This window comes from Panthera leo, chromosome F2 (assembly GCF_018350215.1).
Source record: "Panthera leo isolate Ple1 chromosome F2, P.leo_Ple1_pat1.1, whole genome shotgun sequence".
In the NCBI taxonomy this organism is placed as follows: domain Eukaryota; kingdom Metazoa; phylum Chordata; class Mammalia; order Carnivora; family Felidae; genus Panthera; species Panthera leo.
The window spans coordinates 66834403-66851421 of NC_056695.1; the positions used below are offsets into that span (position 1 = coordinate 66834403).

The window sequence follows — 17019 nt, forward strand, 5'->3', positions numbered from 1 at the left end:
GACTGACAAGAATGTATAATTTGACTGACTAACTCTTCCCAACTTAGAGTAGATTTTCCTGGAAATTGTAGTTCTGATTTCTTGCTACAACATAATTATCTTCCACTGCCTGAGGGGGAGGGTGAGAAGGCTTATTAACCATGCTGTGCGAAGAACGGTGAAGAGATAACAGTGTTTAACTGAGAAGAGAAGATTTGATGTCTTGATAGAGATTTTTAGTGTTTGTAGGGCTACCACATGGATGATGAGTTGAGTGTGTGTGTGTGTGAGTGTGTTTCCAGAGGACATAACCAGGCCACATGATAGCTGTTACAGGGAAATGGTTTCCTATATGGAGGTCCATATTTGGTCTTAGTCCCTTTGATATAAATATGGCAATGGGCAGCTAGACTGGGTAGCCTCTAAGTGCCATCCAAATGTTAGAGTCTCCCTTAGATGTGATTATCAAATGTTGCAGACAGAAGAGGCAGCAGGGGATAATGGCTTAATCCTTAGGCTCTGAAATGAGGTGAATCTGGGTTGGAATTTGTACTAGTTTATCAGGGCGGCTGTAACGAAGTACCACTAAGCGGCTTAAACAACAGAAACGTATTATCTCACAATTCTGAGGGTTGGAAATCTTAGATAAAGGTATTGGCGGAACCATGCTCCCTCTGAAAACACTGTTCTAACTCCTGGCAGTTCTTGGCTCGTAGGAGCATAACTCCAGTCTCTACATTGTGCTCTCCCTGTGGGTGTCTCTCTTCATGCGATGTCCTTTTTGTAAGAATCACACTCCAGTTTAGGTTCGTGTAAACTGTATCTTCCATGACCCTATTTCCAAATAAGGTCTTATTCTAAGCTACTGGGTGTGAGGACTTCAACGTCTGAAGTTTAGGGGAATACAGTTTTTAACCCACTACAGAATTCTGGGGCTAATATTTACGAGCTGCATGACCTTGGGCAAGTTACTTAACATCTCTGTGTCTCCTATTCCTCATCCGTCAAATGGAGGTGATGCTGAGGGTTAAGTGGATAATTGCCCATGAAGAACACAGAGTGTGTATCATCCAGAGTAATCGCTCAACCAGTGTTGGTGTTCAAACAGATGGGCATCCAACATCTAGAGGATGTTTCTGGAATTGTATGCCCCTTCATATCTGGTGAAGTATTTGTGGCTCGTCATGTATGTTATTTTCTGTCATGTGGATAACATGATTTTTAAACCGATCCCTGTGAAACTGTAACCGGAAAAAAAAAATGTTCACTCTAGTTATTTACCGCAAATGTCAGGGCTTCTCTTCAACTTTCTCCATCCAAGGGATTCTGGGGTCACGAGAAACATTTGTCCTAAAAAAAGCAAATTGTTTCAGAAAATGCTAGAAAATCAGTGTAAATTTACTTCCTCCCAAATATTTTGATGTATGCTGGATTTATTTAAAATTAGAACAAAGAACAACTGTCAAATAAAACCAGAGGATGGACATAACTGAGAGTTCAGAACCTTCACCCTGTGGCCCTGGCTGACGTCTTTGTCTGTTATTTTCTTTCTGCCGTTGGGATTACTTTGGGGGATAGCTTTTTAAATGTCGTTGAATTCACTTGCACTGACTTGATGAAACATCTTGATAAGATGATTCAGCAAAACTGTTTCCATTCCTGATTTGATTGTCACCGTTGCTATTCATTCCCTTTCTCCACCTCTCTTTATGCCCTTTTCTCTTCACCCAAATGGTAAATCTGAAGAAAGAAAGAACAGCATCAGGGAGGCAAAGTGTTTACCCTCCTGCCACTCACTCTGGTTTCTTAGCTGAGAATTAAAAGTGCAGGAAGACAGAGCATAGAACGCAAACATCCAAAATCTCTAGGCCAGAGTTTCCTCAGAGTTTATGCTGTGGAACAGCCCTCAGCTCTGTGAACTTCCATGTTCAAACCCATTTGGGGGGTTGCAGGTGCACCCTCTCGTGGGGTCTCATGGTGCCCATTAGCTGGTAGAAGGCTTCCAGAAGTTCTGCAGTCAGGAAACATCTTTATCTTTTACAGCCCACGCTTGCCAACCTTATTCATCTAGAATAGTTATTTACAAATGTTGGGAAACTACTTTTACTAGGGGTCCAGTTCAGAGAATGTTAATCTAGAGGAAACTAAAATGCGTTATCTTAAGTCACAGAGCCAAATAAATAGTAAATAGTAATGGTAAATCATAGTTCCTGGTTCCATGATCTTTCTCTTTAAAAATTTTTTTAAAAAATGTTTATTCATTTTTGAGAGAGAGAGAGAGACAGAGACAGAGCACGAGCAGCGGAGGGGCAGAGAGAGAGAGAGAGAGGGAAACACAGAATCTGAAGCAGGCTTCAGGCTCTGAACTGTCAGCACGGAGCCTGACATGGGGCTCGAACCCACCACGAGATCATGACCTGAGCGAAAGTCAGAGGCTTAACTGAGCCACCCAGGCGCCCTATCTTTTTCTTTTTTTCTAACTTAAATATATTCATAATGCTATAGTGGACAGGGTGGAGTCACTGGAACAAAATTTGCTAAGCTCAGCTCAATCCACCATCCAAAAGAGCAGAGCTCTCCCACTTGGGTCTCATCCGCACCTTACCCATAGTGGCCATCGGGTGGAAAAGCACATCCGTGTCCAAAAGCAAACTCCCTGTACGAGGAGCTGGATGTGCTCAGAGTCCAACAAGAGGGTGACGTTCCACTTTCCTTTTCTCTTTGCCTGGAATCATGGCTCCATGTGAGTCCTGCCCGCTGGACTCCAGAGAGCCCCTCCTTGGTCTTGCCTCCATCTTTATCCTGTCTCCTGAGTCTAGTCACTTCTCAGGAGTCCCGCTTTCAATCCACTTTTCCCTAGGATGCAGCACAAAGTGATGACTGGGTCCTGCCACACACAAACATCAACAAAGCAAGCAAAACCTCTCTTTCTGATACTGGTTGACCAACTTCAGCACAATTTGTGTGAGTTTCCATCTCTTGCTCCATTTTCTGACTTGCCAAGACTTCCCCTGTTTTTAAAAGCCAGCCGGCATTCACCAGGACCTCTGGAGGAGGTGGGTGGGGCTTGGGAGAGGCTAAGACTGTAGCATTCTGTCTCATGCAGTTGGTATACATTGGTGATCGTAGTTTTTCAACGCAAGTTTGCTTTCTTTAATTATTTTGTTTCCTCTCCCCGCCCCACCCCCCCACCACCTTACCATGCTATTCTCAAAAGGAAAGACACTGCAGTGGTTGGTCAGGCTTTAGGAGCACACAAGAGAGAAAAGCAACTGGGGAAGTGAGGGAGCCAGGGGAAGACACCCCAGGCTAAACATGCACATGCAGTTGAACAGGAGATACTCTTTCTGAAAGCACTTAGGAGCATGCTCAGTCATGTTGCGGGGGTTCCAGCTGGGATTCCCACGTGAGATATCCTGCAACGTCTTGCAAGCAATTTCAGTTTGTGTGTTTTTTAAACGACGGGTAAACTGCAAACTCTAGGAGTCCATTAGTGGTCCTTACGTAACATTTCCCAAGATGTTAGCTGAGTTATTGGTCCTAATCGCGAATTCACACACCCGTGTTGTTTTCACAGCAGCAGGAATGAATGATGCTTTTGCTGTTGTTTTACTTTAAGAGTAAAGCAAAGGATATCAGACCTGCTTGGGGCAACGCAGATAGGAAGTTAAGTCTTGTTCAAGTACTTACCACTGTGGTCATTGACCAGCAGGATCAGCACCATCAGGGAGAAATGCAGAATCACAAGACCTACTGAATCAGAATTTACATTTTAGCCAGACGCCCAGGCAGTTCACGCAGATAGATCAGTGTGTGAGGAGCCCTGGCTAAGAGTATGGGCTCTGGAGCCGGGTAGAGCAGGGTTGAGTCTTGGGTCATTCTTGCCTCACTCTGTGATGGTAGACACTCATCTTAACCTCTCCGAGCCTCCATTTCTACATCTTCAAAGTACACATAATAAAGATATTTACTCTTCCTTCACCATGAAGATGAATGATAACCTGTGGCTTGTTAACAGTATGTAAGTACTAAGACACGGTGCGTGCAGGGAGAAACATGAGAGAGACCTAGGACTGTGTAAGCGCTCAACATGCGTGAAGCAGGATTGTTATTAGGAAAATAAATTAATGAGCTGACAAATATTTATTGAGTACTTCATGAATGCCAAGCAGTCTTTTGGGGACGTCACTGCGAACTGACAGATAAAAATCCCTGCCTTTGTGAATCGATATCCTAGTGATATCTACAAATGGCAAAGGGATTACTTTTTATTACAATAGAATAACCGTAGGCTCTCATAAATATTTGTTTTATTGAACAATGCTCAATGCATTTTAGCTATTATTGTTATGGTTATTACAGAAGTGATGAGTTGAGGATTATTTCTTATAATTTTTAAAATTATGAGTTGCAGAGCGGTTATCTTTACCAACAACAAAATGACCTTTTTTTTTTTTTAAGCTGAGTAAATAATGGCATCCCACTCCCTAAAGAATAAAATCTGAACTCATCCACATAACGAGCAGGATTCCTCATCCTCGTCTGTGTCATTCTTTGCCCCATCTCTTTCTTTTCTAAAAACTTTTAGCAAATCCCCTCCTGACACGGAGTGAGCACTCACTAAACATTAGCCTGTATCACCACTGTTAGTTCCCACCCCTGTGTCTTTGTTCATGCCTTCCCTCTTCCTGGGATGCTTTCTCTACTGGTCCAGCTCCTGAAGTACCCACTAAAGCCCAGTAAAATGTTTGACTCCTAAAAAAAAATAGAAACACCTGCTCCTACTTTTCTGTTCCCTTTGTTTCTCTCTTACCCTTGACCTTGCATTGGAATAAAGGACTGCAAGTCGGTTTCCTTGTGAGCCAATGAAGGGAGGCCCGGGGTGGGGGGGGGGGTGTCTTGATCATTCTGATGCCTTCCTGACCCCGCCGCTTTAGTGAGGCCTAATGGCCCTTCAGGTAGTTGCTGAACTGAGTTGCTGAAAATCCATTTAAGGGACCTGCAGAGCGAAGAGAAAGGTAAACAGCCATGCTCAATTTTGGATTCAGATGCTCTCCACGGGTGCCTTGGAAATTGTCAGAGCATGCTGTGGCCTCTCATGTAGGATTTTGTGATTCCTTCTGGAAAAAAGGTGGTGCCGAAGAAAGTGGACAATATCGATAGGAAATCCTAAGAAACGCTAAGTGACACTTAGAAAAGTCAACGAAATCTGGAGAGGTAGCTACTCTAAGAATGAAGATCTAGGCAGCAGTTCTGAACACAGCCACGTCTGGGGTTGGGAACCCCCTCAGTGGGGAAGGAACCCCCTACTCCTGGTGACTGAGGAATAAAGAAGCTACGCTACACTGAGTTGTATCCTCCACATCTTGAGAACACGTTCACCCACACACATTCATCTGTACGTGCACAGATTCAGACCGCCTACGCGAATACACACGTGAACACGCAGATGCAAACACACATAAATATAAATCCAGATCCGAGTACAGTCAAAGGGGAGCATGCAGGGTGGAAAAGGAATTTGAAACCACGCTGCATGAGGGGGGGATGAAGGGACTAGAGATGGTTAGGCAGGAAGAAGGATATGGTAGGGCGGGTAGGTCCCTTCAAGCACATGGGGGCCTGGCCTATGGAAGAAGCAGCACATGAGTCCCTCTGAACGAAGGAAAAATGTAGATGCTGTGGTTGGGATTCGAGGTGCTTGGAAGTTCTGGGAAGGGATATTTCTTTCTTTCTTTTTTTTGGGGCGGGGGGAAGGATATTTCAGCTCAGTGTGGGAAGAGGCAAGCTTTGGGGGTAGAGTCCGGCATCTAGATATGGAATTACCTCCTCTGGGTTTTGGTCCTGGTTCTGTCACTTGAAAGCTGAGTGATCTAAGGGAACTTCGTTAACCTCTCTGAGCCCGAGTTTCCTCATATATACAAACAGGGGCAATAATCATACCTTCCTGGTAGATTTAAATGATCCAAGGCTCAGAAGTGCCTTTTTTAGCTTCAGGCCCACTAGACCTGGATCCTCCTCTGGGACTGTGCATGGTGGCAACTGGGGTCATCAGTCTCATTTTGATACGAGATTACGGGGCGCCTGGGTGGCTCAGTCGGTTAAGCGTCTGACTTCAACTCAGGTCATGATCTCGCAATTTGTGAGTTCGAGCCCCGCATCCAACTGTCTGCTGTCATTGTAGAGTCTGCTTGGGATCCTCTGTCCCCTTCTCTCTGCCCTCCCCAGCTGTGCCCTCTCTTTTTTCACAAATAAATAAACATTGAAAGAAAAAAAAAAAAGATTATGTCCTGAGAACTGCTCTCTGAATACCTGCCCTGGGTGTGTCCCCAGATCCACAGGACCTCTTTTCTCAAAGAGTGAGCCTCCTCCTAACAAAGTGGTCTTCCTCGTAACCTTTCCCCAGCTTCCTGGAAAACGGCCGGCTGGTTGGTCAGTGCAAGCGAAGGTCGACCTGTACCTGTGGCTGGGCTCCACCAGACATTCCGGTGCCATTTTGGACAACTTGCCAGCAGGCTATGAAGCAGAGATGTCCTCCAAAGTGTCTGGCACGCATCAACCCCCGGCCAGCCTGCTCTACCCAGGTATGATGCCCACCTGACAAAGAGGGTCAGTAGGTGTCTCCAGTGGGCTTCTGAGAAAACAATGAGAAGGACGGCATGCATGGGCTGTTTGCACATTATTTTAGGATCAACTCATTTCCCTCTTAAAATATAGTTTCTAAATTTTCTTCCTTACCTTCCAATTGTCCCATCTCAAAAGAATAAAGTGAAATCGTTAAATACATCTGGAGTAAAAGTTATAGTTTTCTGCTAATGGAGGGCATTGCAACTTGAGTTTCTTGGTAGGCAGATCATGTGGACTGAGTTTGCATTTGAAGCAGAAGATGCCTTTTAAAACACATCAGTAAGTTCTTATGCTGATATGACCTGTGCAATTCCTTTTACATGGCACTAGGGTTTTGACCTGTAAACAGCGGGCGTTTGCATTTGCCAGTAATGACCCAAGGGGAACTGGTATCACTGGGGTCCCTTGTGTTTCTTCAGCTTGGTTCCTGATGTGGTCACTTTGAGAAATTCAGCGTGCTTTATATAAACCTTTCTTCTATGCAGATAGTTTCTATGAGTGCCATTATGTTTACATTTTCATGTCATTTTGGATTTTGTTATAAGTATTAATGTCTTACAGTAGCAATTTGCTTTCTCTTTCCAAATTGCTTCAATTTACAGGATCTTTGCTGCTGAATTCAGACAGAATAGATGACAGTTTTGCCTTAACTTCAATTGAAGTTAAGTTTTGAATCGAGCCATTGTTGGAAACACAGGAGAATTGTCCACAAATCCAGGCTTTCTTTGTTACCCAAGACTCGTTTGATGTTGGTTGACCTTAACTGCCAATGGAATCCAAGTGGTTCCGTAGTTAGAAGGCTCTGGAGATATTTATCCAGAGGTTCAGCTCATGATTTCTGTGCCCGGTGTCAATGTATAAGAATAAGGAAAGCTGAGCCCTATTTGGAAAATGCATGGCCCATACAATGTACCAAGCATTGTTCCATCTACTTTATGAATTATATTGAATTTACTTGTCACATAAACCCTGGGCAGTTTCTTCATTTTACAGAGGGAGAAAGGATGTATCAGAAATGCTTGGAATTGTCCAAGATCACACAGCTAGTAAATGACGAAGTCAGCTTCTCCAAACTCTGCTTTATTTCCATTGCTTTCCATCCTGTCTTTAAAGAGGTCTCATCTTGGGGCATCTGGGTGGCTTAGCTGGTTAAGCATCTGACTTCAGCTCAGATCATGATCTCGCAGTTCACGAGTTCAAGCCCATGTTGGGCTCTGTGCTGACAGCTCAGAGCCTGGAGCCTGCTTTGGATTCTGTGTCTTCCTCTCTGCCTCTCTCTCTCTCTCTCTCTCTCTCTCTCAAAAATAAATAAACCTTTAAAAAATAAAAAAAAAAAGAGGTTTTATCTTTGGGTGAAAGACACTCATATCAAATTACCTTCTAATTTCTATAGATTCTATCTCTGGAGATTGAAGGTACCCAGACATATTGCTGTCCCAGCTGCTAACAATTCAAAGGAGAAGAAAGACTTTTTCAAGAGCTTTCTGATCCTCTGCAGTGTGTTATTTTCATGGAGTGACCTAATAAACTTTCTCCGCTGTGCACTGACATTGATGGCTTTGGCTGCCTTCCAAATCCACTGGAGAATTTTGTTTCTTCACTCACTTGGTGCTTCAGAAAATATCCATCCAGCCAATAATTAGCTTGTACCTACATATGGCAGGCATGGTGGGAAAATTAGTGGGGGATGTAGAGATGAGAGAGGGGTCATCTGGCCCTCGAGTGGGGGCAATCAGACACATCTCTACCAACCGCAAGTAGAAAATGAACTACCACACAAAAGATGGATCACCAAATTGGGAGAGCGAAGAGGAAACTGACTTTATCAGTCTAAGGGACAGAGCTGATAAGAGGTTTCAGAAAAACAAAAACTTTAACCAAATAAATGGTTCCCCCTAGCGTTGTGCAGCATACTGCCTACGTGGCTGCAGCTGGGGGCTCTGAGGGACACCCAGGTGGCCCCAGCTGCCACCGTCACAGGTCACATTACAATGAACAATAGTAACAGCCACACCAGCATCTTTATACCACTTTTAAAGTTCTTGCCATGTGTCAGGCACCTAGTCCTTTGATCTCCTACATTAACCCTCTGAAGAAATATTATTACCCCCATTTTATAGGTGGGAAACAAAGGCACAGAGAGGGTTAGTAACTTCGTGTGAGTCCATATACAGACTTGTGTGACATAAGCCTAGGAGTGGCATGGGAGGGAAGAAGAGGGGGCATCTGCACCCTTAATTTAACAAAGTAATGCTAGTCAAACTGGTATGGAAGAGTTCCTGCCTCCCAGTTCCCACATCAATGCAAAACACTGATATCCTGAACACAGTATAGTATTGCCTTTGGGGGAGACAGGGAACAGGATTGGGTAAGGGGGTAAAAAGGAGCAAGTGAACATAAAAAACAAGAGGGGCTTTACAAAGCCCCATAAACCCAGGAATATGACAAGTCAGCTCTTACTTGGGATGCCCCCACTGAACCCTCATCTGCCCTCACCTGCAGCCCCCTCTCTGCTCCCATCCTGTCATCAGATATGCTCACTCCTGCCTTTAATTAACCTCCGTGCCCTCTGCCTGTATCTCTCACAGGACGCTAGTTCCTGGCCTCCTGTCACTGGGATGTGGATGCTGGTCTTATATTCTGCCCTCTTCCTGGAGCTCCCCGAGGGCAGAGGGCAAGGGCTGTCTTAGCCACTTCACAATCCTTAGACCAGACCGTACCTGGTACACAGTAGGCGCTCAAGATGACATTGGCTGGCTGAATGGAAGAATGGATGAGTGGTTGACTCGAGTTTATGGAAGCACAAGCTATTAGTGGAGCAGCCCCTTTCTTACACACACGTGCACATGAGGGCCAGTGGAAACAGGAGAATTACTAAAACACAAAACGTGGTCTTTTAGAGGGGCGCCCGGGTGGCTCAGTTGGTTAAGCGTCCAACTTTGGCTCAAGTCATGAACTCACCATCCGTGAGTTCGAACCCTGCGTTGGGCTCTGTGCCGACAGCTCAGAGCCTGGAACCTGCTTTGGATTCTGTGTGTGTGTGTGTGTGTGTGTGTGTGTGTCTCCGCCCCTTCCCTGCTTGCACTCTGTCTCTCTCTCAAAACTAAATAATAAACATAAGAAAAAAATGTGGTCTTTTAGAAAGAGAAGGTGAATTTGGAATCTGACAGAAATGAAATCCAGGCTCTGGCATTTGATAGCTCTGCAAACCTGGAAAACTTGTGTAGCGTATTTTGTGAGCCATTTCCTTTATACATGTACGGGGATGATTATGATGATTATCTATGTAATCACAGGGCTCTTATGAAGATCAAAACCCATGATGTGGTGAGGGGGCCAAGGAGAATGCCTGGCTCCAAAGTTCCCCGTAGATACCCCCTCTCCCCCTTTCTTCACTGCTTCTGTTTCAGTCTAGAGGCGGGTGGTGCTCCCAGTCTTGGCCTCTGGACACACTCACAGACGCACACGGCACACAAACACCTGTTCGTACTCGCTGTTGGGGAGCGCCCACTGATGCCCGCCCGTTTCCATTTGTCCACAGCCCGGCATGTCTTTCAGCTGAGAGCGCACATGTATCAAGCTCGGGGCCTCATCGCAGCGGACAGCAGTGGACTCTCGGACCCCTTTGCCAAGGTCACATTCCTTTCCCACTGCCAGACCACAAAGGTAACCAGGGAAGCCCGCCTGCCTTCTCATGGCCCACAGCTGATCCGCAGCAGAGCCCAGCAAAGAAAACAGCAGGGGCATGTTGCAAATACCTGTGTCTCTGGGTATGTTGATTTCAGACGCCAAAGCACACGTGCAAGGAAGGATTGCCGTGCAGAAGGTCTCTTGTTCCAGTGTGACCCATTGTCCTGCAGCCGAGATAGCAGACACCCGTAGTGAAGGAAGGGGGCTGGGGAAAAGGGATGAAGAGGAGAAGGGCACATCTAGCCCACCTGCCCAAGTGCTGGGCACAAGGCCAAGTTCAGTGGGGGAACAAACACGTGAGAAAACAGCACACAGACATGGCTGCATGAGGCTTATGAACCAACGTTTATTGAAGGTTCATGGTGGGGAGGAGCGTTTTCCAGTTTTGTAGTCAGGAATCCCTAGACTTTGCACTGTTTTCTTTCTACTCACCAGCTGGGGGATTTGGGACACTTTCAAATTGTGCAATGTGGTGTCTCCCTCTGGAAAACACTACTTCCTAATGGATGGTGTGAGAATTAAAGGAAGTGGGTCTACACTGCTTTGCTCTGGGCTCTCTCCCTTTCCTATACACTGAGTGCTGAAAAGTGAAAGTGTTCCTAATCAGTGGACATCCAGTTGGACGCTTTTCCCATTAGATCATATTCTCCAAGGACTGACTCTGTTCTTTGAGGATTCTGTGTTCTGAGAGAGGAGAGTTCACAAAGGATTTGCTCATCTCTGGGAGTTAAGACAAACACCAAGGGCCCAAAGAGACCTGAGGTTATGTTCTAGGTCATCTACTCTCTGGCCACATTTACTCACTAAACCTCCATCTGTCGTCTTAAAATATGACTGTTGTCAAGAAGCCCAGAGTTAAGTGTATAAAGTGATTGATGAATGGAGGCCGTTGTATTGGCTAATGTTACACGGGCTGACATTTCTCTCCAAAGTGAGGCCTGTAACCTGGGAGATTGCGTTTGATTTGTGACCTGCAGACTGAGATCATCTTGTCCATTTCTCCATCAGCTGCGGAGTTTTTGCTCTGTGACAGGTCCTTGCTGGGCTCGGGGTCTGCACCATGAAATACGCCATAACGTGGGGCTATAGAAAGACTTCCAAGAGCCACGGGAGAGGGATTCGTTCTGTGGGGGTGGGAATCGAGAGAGACCCCAGAAGGAAGGTGACCCCATCCTCACTTAGTGAAGGAGCGTGAGAACACATGAAGCATGAGGGCTCCAGACTACTTTCTCTTCTCTGTGTTTTCAAGGGTAGTGCCTAGCTCAGTGATGACAGTATAGACTCTGGAGCCACATTGTTTGGGTTCAGGTCTAAGCTCTTTCATTTGCTTGTTGTGTGACCTTAAGCAAAGCTCTCACGATGATGACATTGTATCTATTTCCCAGAGGGTAAACCACCCAGGACAATGCCTTGCTTGTAATCTTTATGTGACTCCTTGTTATTGTCACTGAGGCTTCCCACCAGAAGCAAGGAGGATTCTCAAAGGGTGGACCCCTGGGGCCTTCCTCCATCTGCCACAAAACTGTGGGGTTCCAGGCCCTGGTGATCTCGGGGCCCTGGACGGGGAGGGGGTTTGAGTGAGCTCATTGGGCTGCTATGTGATTATCTTCCTATTTTGCCTCTCTATACAGTAGCTTTATTTGATTCAGACATATCTCAAAGGAACAAATGGCATTTATCAAATGATCGTGTGAAAGGGAAAACAGCTTCTGTTGAGGCCTGGACTTTGCCTCTATACTTTTGAACCAAGTACCTAATTTTTGTCAGTAATAATAGCTGCCATTTATCAAGAGCTCCCTACATGCCAGGCATAAAGCCAAGCATCTTATATGCATAGTTCACTACATCTCATGGCAGCCTAAAGGTGGATGTTATTAGTGTCCCCATTCTGCAGGTGAGAAGGGAAGGCTTAGGGACTATATAGGTGGAAGGTGGTAAAGCCAAGATAGAAACCCACGTTGGTCCAGTTCCAAAGCCACTTTGCTTTCCATTTGGGTAAGAAAGGGATCTGGATTCCCTCTGCTGTTTCAGTGCCATGCTGCCTCGGAGCCTGTGTGTGACATGCCCCGCTCTCGCACCCTTCATGATGGAGAAAGCTGACCCTGTGGTCCTAGCTGAGCTCCACCGTTCACCCGGTAGCCCGTGCCTGAACTGACCACACAGAGCTCAGGGGGAGCAGTCTCAGCAGGCCTGGTCCCACAACCAGTCCTCTCTAAAATGACGTGACGATCTGAAATATTTCAGAAGGGACACCCAGTTATTCCAGAGGTCACTGAGGATGTGGGATTTAGAAATCTCATGGCGACCAAAGTATAAAGGGAAAGGGAGACAGCTCCCCAAAGAGAAAGGCTTCGGAGCCAGAAGGGGAGAGGGACTAAGTGGCTTAAGAGGAGCCTCAGAGGACAGGAGAGGACATGGCAGAGGGTGGGGAGTGTGGAGCCTGAGATTTCAAGCGATCAGAGTCCTGAGGACACAGACAGTCTCTTGTTAGACGTGAGTACCCAGTGCACCAAGACCGGCATGTGGTAGGTGTTCAGTAACTGCTTACCCATTCATAAATACTGTGGTGGGGTCGAGTCGGGTGGGGAACAAGCACTTAGTGAGCACCTACTGTGTGCCAGGCATTTAATACACTTTACCTCAGACAGTGGTCATAACAACTCTACAAGGTAGGTGCTAACCATTTACATGAGGGAAACTATGGTTCACGGGAGTGAAATCGCCTGCCCAGTTGGACAGAGGCAGGTGATGAAACTAGGGTTCCATTCCAAAGGTATCTGATTCTAGAGCCATGCTACATCTGTAGTCTCTGACTCCTTCTTCAAAGTGTTAGCTAGTTGCTACCAAAGTCTCCCAAACATCATCAAATACGGTCACAATGCAGAGCTCCTTAAGGAAGATCTGAAGAGGTGGAGCTTAGTCATGGGCACCTTGGCAGAGAAGTGGGACAATGTACTTTTGTTTGGGTGAGCTTTTGGGGGACCTTTGGAAGGTGGCCACATTGTCCTTGTACTCATGGGAACAACTCTGAGGATAGGCCAATATCCATGCATTTATTCATGCGAAGAGCTCTTGAGCACCTGTTATACGCAGGATGCCATATTGGTGCCCAGTACTGTGCCTGGCACATTGTATGCTGAATGTATTAATAGATACATGTTGAATGAATGAATGCTGGCCTCTGTAATCTTATCAGGTGGTATTTATAGCCCCAAGTGCCAAGGAAGCTGTCAAAATATTTCTACAGGAAAGATGCTGTGAGGATCATAAATTGCTTTGGTATTACATTTTTGTATGCGTACTGTGAAAGAGTTTGCATTTCTATTTTTAAAAGCAACATAAAAACCCAGGTTTCTTTGTGATGTCAGATAGCCATACAGGATAACCTTGCATCGCAACTGTATAACTCCTGTTCATAGGTTAGACGAAGCCATTTTTCTCCTGTCCAAAAAGTTAAGGTTTTCTCTGAGATGTTATGTCAGAAACATCACTGTGTCTGAGGCATAGACGCAAAAAGCGAGCGAGGAAGGAAATTGTGGAATGCATATTTTTATGACTCACATAAAGAAGACGAATAAACAATTCTCTCCTGACCACAGTGCCAATGGTTTAATGTCTTGGCTAGAGATGACTCCTGATGTAAAAGTCTGAGATGACAGATTTATTCTTTGGAGTCCAGGAAGTTAGCTGGGGCTAGATCTCTCTCTCTCTGGCCCGCCTGGCATGCGCAGTGAGCAGTAAGGGTGTAGTTCAGAGGGAGTGTGGAAATTCCCCAGGACCCAGCAGCCATTGTGCTGTGTTCACCTGTGAAATGACCCGTTTGTCTGCACATCCTGGGAGAGGGGAAATGTTCCAAGACTAGCCTCACACATTAACAGCCTAGTTTCTGCCCAGATGCAGAATCTACCCATACTGCAGACAGCCCTGGTCTTCAGCTCTGTGAAACTGGCAGGTGTACAAGTATCCACATAACTAGAGTAGAGGATACAAGACCAATGACACCCCTCTGAGGGTAGCAGTTGAATGGCCTGGAATGGGGGGCTGTGAACCACTTTTGGGTGAGGCACTCACAGCTCCCAACCAATAATGGAGACTGTTGTCTTCTGTCCTTTGGTATCTCCATCTGTATGATGGACACAGCCAATTACCAATGTCACAGTTTGCCATCTTAGAAAAAAAGATGTCATGCAAAATGGTGAAGGTCATTTTGAAGACGCTGGTTCGTTCAATGCAAATGTCCACAAAACAGTACAATTCCATGCAAGGAATATTAGAGTTAACCCCCACTTTGAGTATTTGAGGACAAAATTTTATTTGCTCGTAAGTGAAGCATCACTAGATCTCCTTCATCCTCAATTTGCCCTCCCATAAAACAGAGATAATATTAGCATCTACTTGGTGAGGGTGGACGAGGCTAGCAGCCTGGGCTTTGGTACCAGATGAGCCGGGTTGAATCCCAGTTCTGCCACTTCCTGGCTCCAGACAAGTGAGCCTTGGCTTCCTGATCTGTAAGATGTGAGGAGGTAACTGTATCCACCTCCCAGGACAGTTGTGAAGTTTGAACGAGGCTGTGCATGTAAAGGGCAACAGCTGGTACCCAGTACTCAACACAGGGGAGCTGGTGTCGCCAGCACAGCGCTACTGGGAGGATTGAGTTGAAGTTATGTATGCAAATAAGGTGGTAATCATTGCAGGGGCTGTACTCATGAACTTCTGTAAGCTCTCTGGAGCAGGGAATCTGCGTCCCCTAGCATCTAGTCCCCAGTGGTAGTACATCGGTTTGTGTCATCACTTGGTTGTTAAAGGACTGAGCGAGGATGACGAGATTCTCTTTGCCCTCCACAAGTAACTGTCGAAGGAATGGACCTCGCCCCCTACAACCCTATCGAATGAGCTTTTGCTTTTCTTTTGGCCCCACCTTCCAGGTCATTTCCCAAACCCTCTCCCCAACCTGGAACCAGATGCTGCTGTTCAATGACTTGATGCTGCACGGAGACCAGAAGGAGCTGGCGGAGTCCCCGCCTTTGGTGGTGGTGGAGCTGTATGACAGCGACGCGGTGGTGAGTGTCCCGGGCAGTGCCGACTGGGCACTTTATCTAACCAGCCTGCGACTGCTCAGGGCTCTAGAGGTGCCCGGAGGCCATTCTGGGAAAATGATGATTTACAGAACCAGCAATGTTGGTGATGATCATTTGCTGTGCTAAAGGGCTTTTCACTCAGGTTTCCCATTAGTTTGCAAGTAGAATAGGATCCGGGTCACAAAACTTTAGTGGACACACTCTTCTTCAGGAATAAGATACTTGTATAGAGTCACCTGCACGTGTACCCAGCCCCCAGGTGTCCTATTGCTACTCAATAGAAACGCTGAGTAAAAATGTCCAGGCATCTAGAAAACCAGAGGTGTTTACTGACCTTGCTTGGCTGGGGGGACCTGGGTGGGTGTTGTTACCAAGTCAGCCTTTGTAGCTGGGTCATCTTTCTCTTGGTTTTGCTTCCAAGCCCTGCAACAACACATTCATCCCTATCCCATTTCTGTTACGATGTTAACCAGACTTCTTCCTCTCCAAAGATGTCTGTGTTCTCCACTGAGTAGATTCAAAAGCTTACTGGAGGATTTTTTTTAATTACTATGACAAAAGTTCTTTTTTATTTTATCATTTTTTTCTTCTTTTTAAAAAAAAATTTTTTTAACGTTTATTTATTTTTGAGACAGAGAGAGACAGAGCATGAACGGGGGAGGGTCAGAGAGAGGGAGACACAGAATCTGAAACAGGCTCCAGGCTCTGAGCTGTCAGCACAGAGCCTGACGCGGGGCTCGAACCCACAGAGAGTGAGATTGTGACCTGAGCCGAAGTCGGACGCTTAGCCGACTGAGCCATCCAGGCGCCCCTTTTTCTTCTTTTTTAAATTAAAAAGTCTAAAGGCAAAGGCTTATTTATTTTCTTTGATGTCTTTACCTCCTTGGGAAGTTGCAGAAGCACAATATATCAAGTACAACAGTCGTTCCAAGAAGCCTTCCTAAAGCCCCGTCACGTCCTCAAGCATGCTGGCAGCTCTGACCTTGATTCAAGGTCAGAAGAGATTAGGATGGGAGAATTATAGAAGGTGAGCGGGGATTTCGGAGAGCACGAACCCCCTCTTGCTTCCTGGAGAAGGAAACAGAGACCCAGGAAGGTCAAAGGCCTTGTTCAAGGTCACAGGTAGCTGGAGGTAGAGTCAGAACTTGAACCTAGCCTCCTGTGTCCGAACTTTCTTGCATATGTGGGACTATCTGTAGCTGTATCCCTTCAGACACACATATTCTGCTTTTCCAGAATCACTCTCTCTGTACCCTGTTCCTCCAGCTATAAATTGGAGCTGTCAATTGTATATATTTAGGGAATATGAGTTCCACTGTTGGGCATATAGTACAAATTTTCTGTAGAGATAGTCACAAGATAAATACCTTTTAAATTTTGTTGCTAACGACATGGTTCCATTCCTAACTACTTTTTATTTGAAAACCAGGAACAATAATCAAGCATCTTTGCAAACTCTTAAACCAACCCGCGTGGCTACATGGATTTCCCTTTGCTTTTCAGACCTCTTCCAGAGCCCCATTCTACAGTTACCTTCCTGAGCTCCAGCCAAGCCAGTCCCTTCATAGAAACACAAGCCTACATTCTCACACTGAAATGAAAAGGAAAAGTAGGAGAGAAAAAATATATGAAAACTTTGCCTCTT

At 45.8% G+C, this 17019-nt stretch overlaps 1 protein-coding gene across 1 annotated transcript in view; it reads left to right on the forward strand.

The window, feature by feature from the left end:
• FER1L6 (fer-1 like family member 6) overlaps window positions 1–17019 on the forward strand; it is a 137043-nt gene that overhangs the window by 59910 nt on the left and 60114 nt on the right. Inside the window, exons 19-21 of the mRNA XM_042924123.1 lie at window positions 6386–6563; window positions 10148–10272; window positions 15222–15356. Of these exons, the coding sequence (XP_042780057.1) occupies window positions 6386–6563; window positions 10148–10272; window positions 15222–15356 (438 nt within the window). The remainder of the gene's footprint in view (window positions 1–6385; window positions 6564–10147; window positions 10273–15221; window positions 15357–17019) is intronic.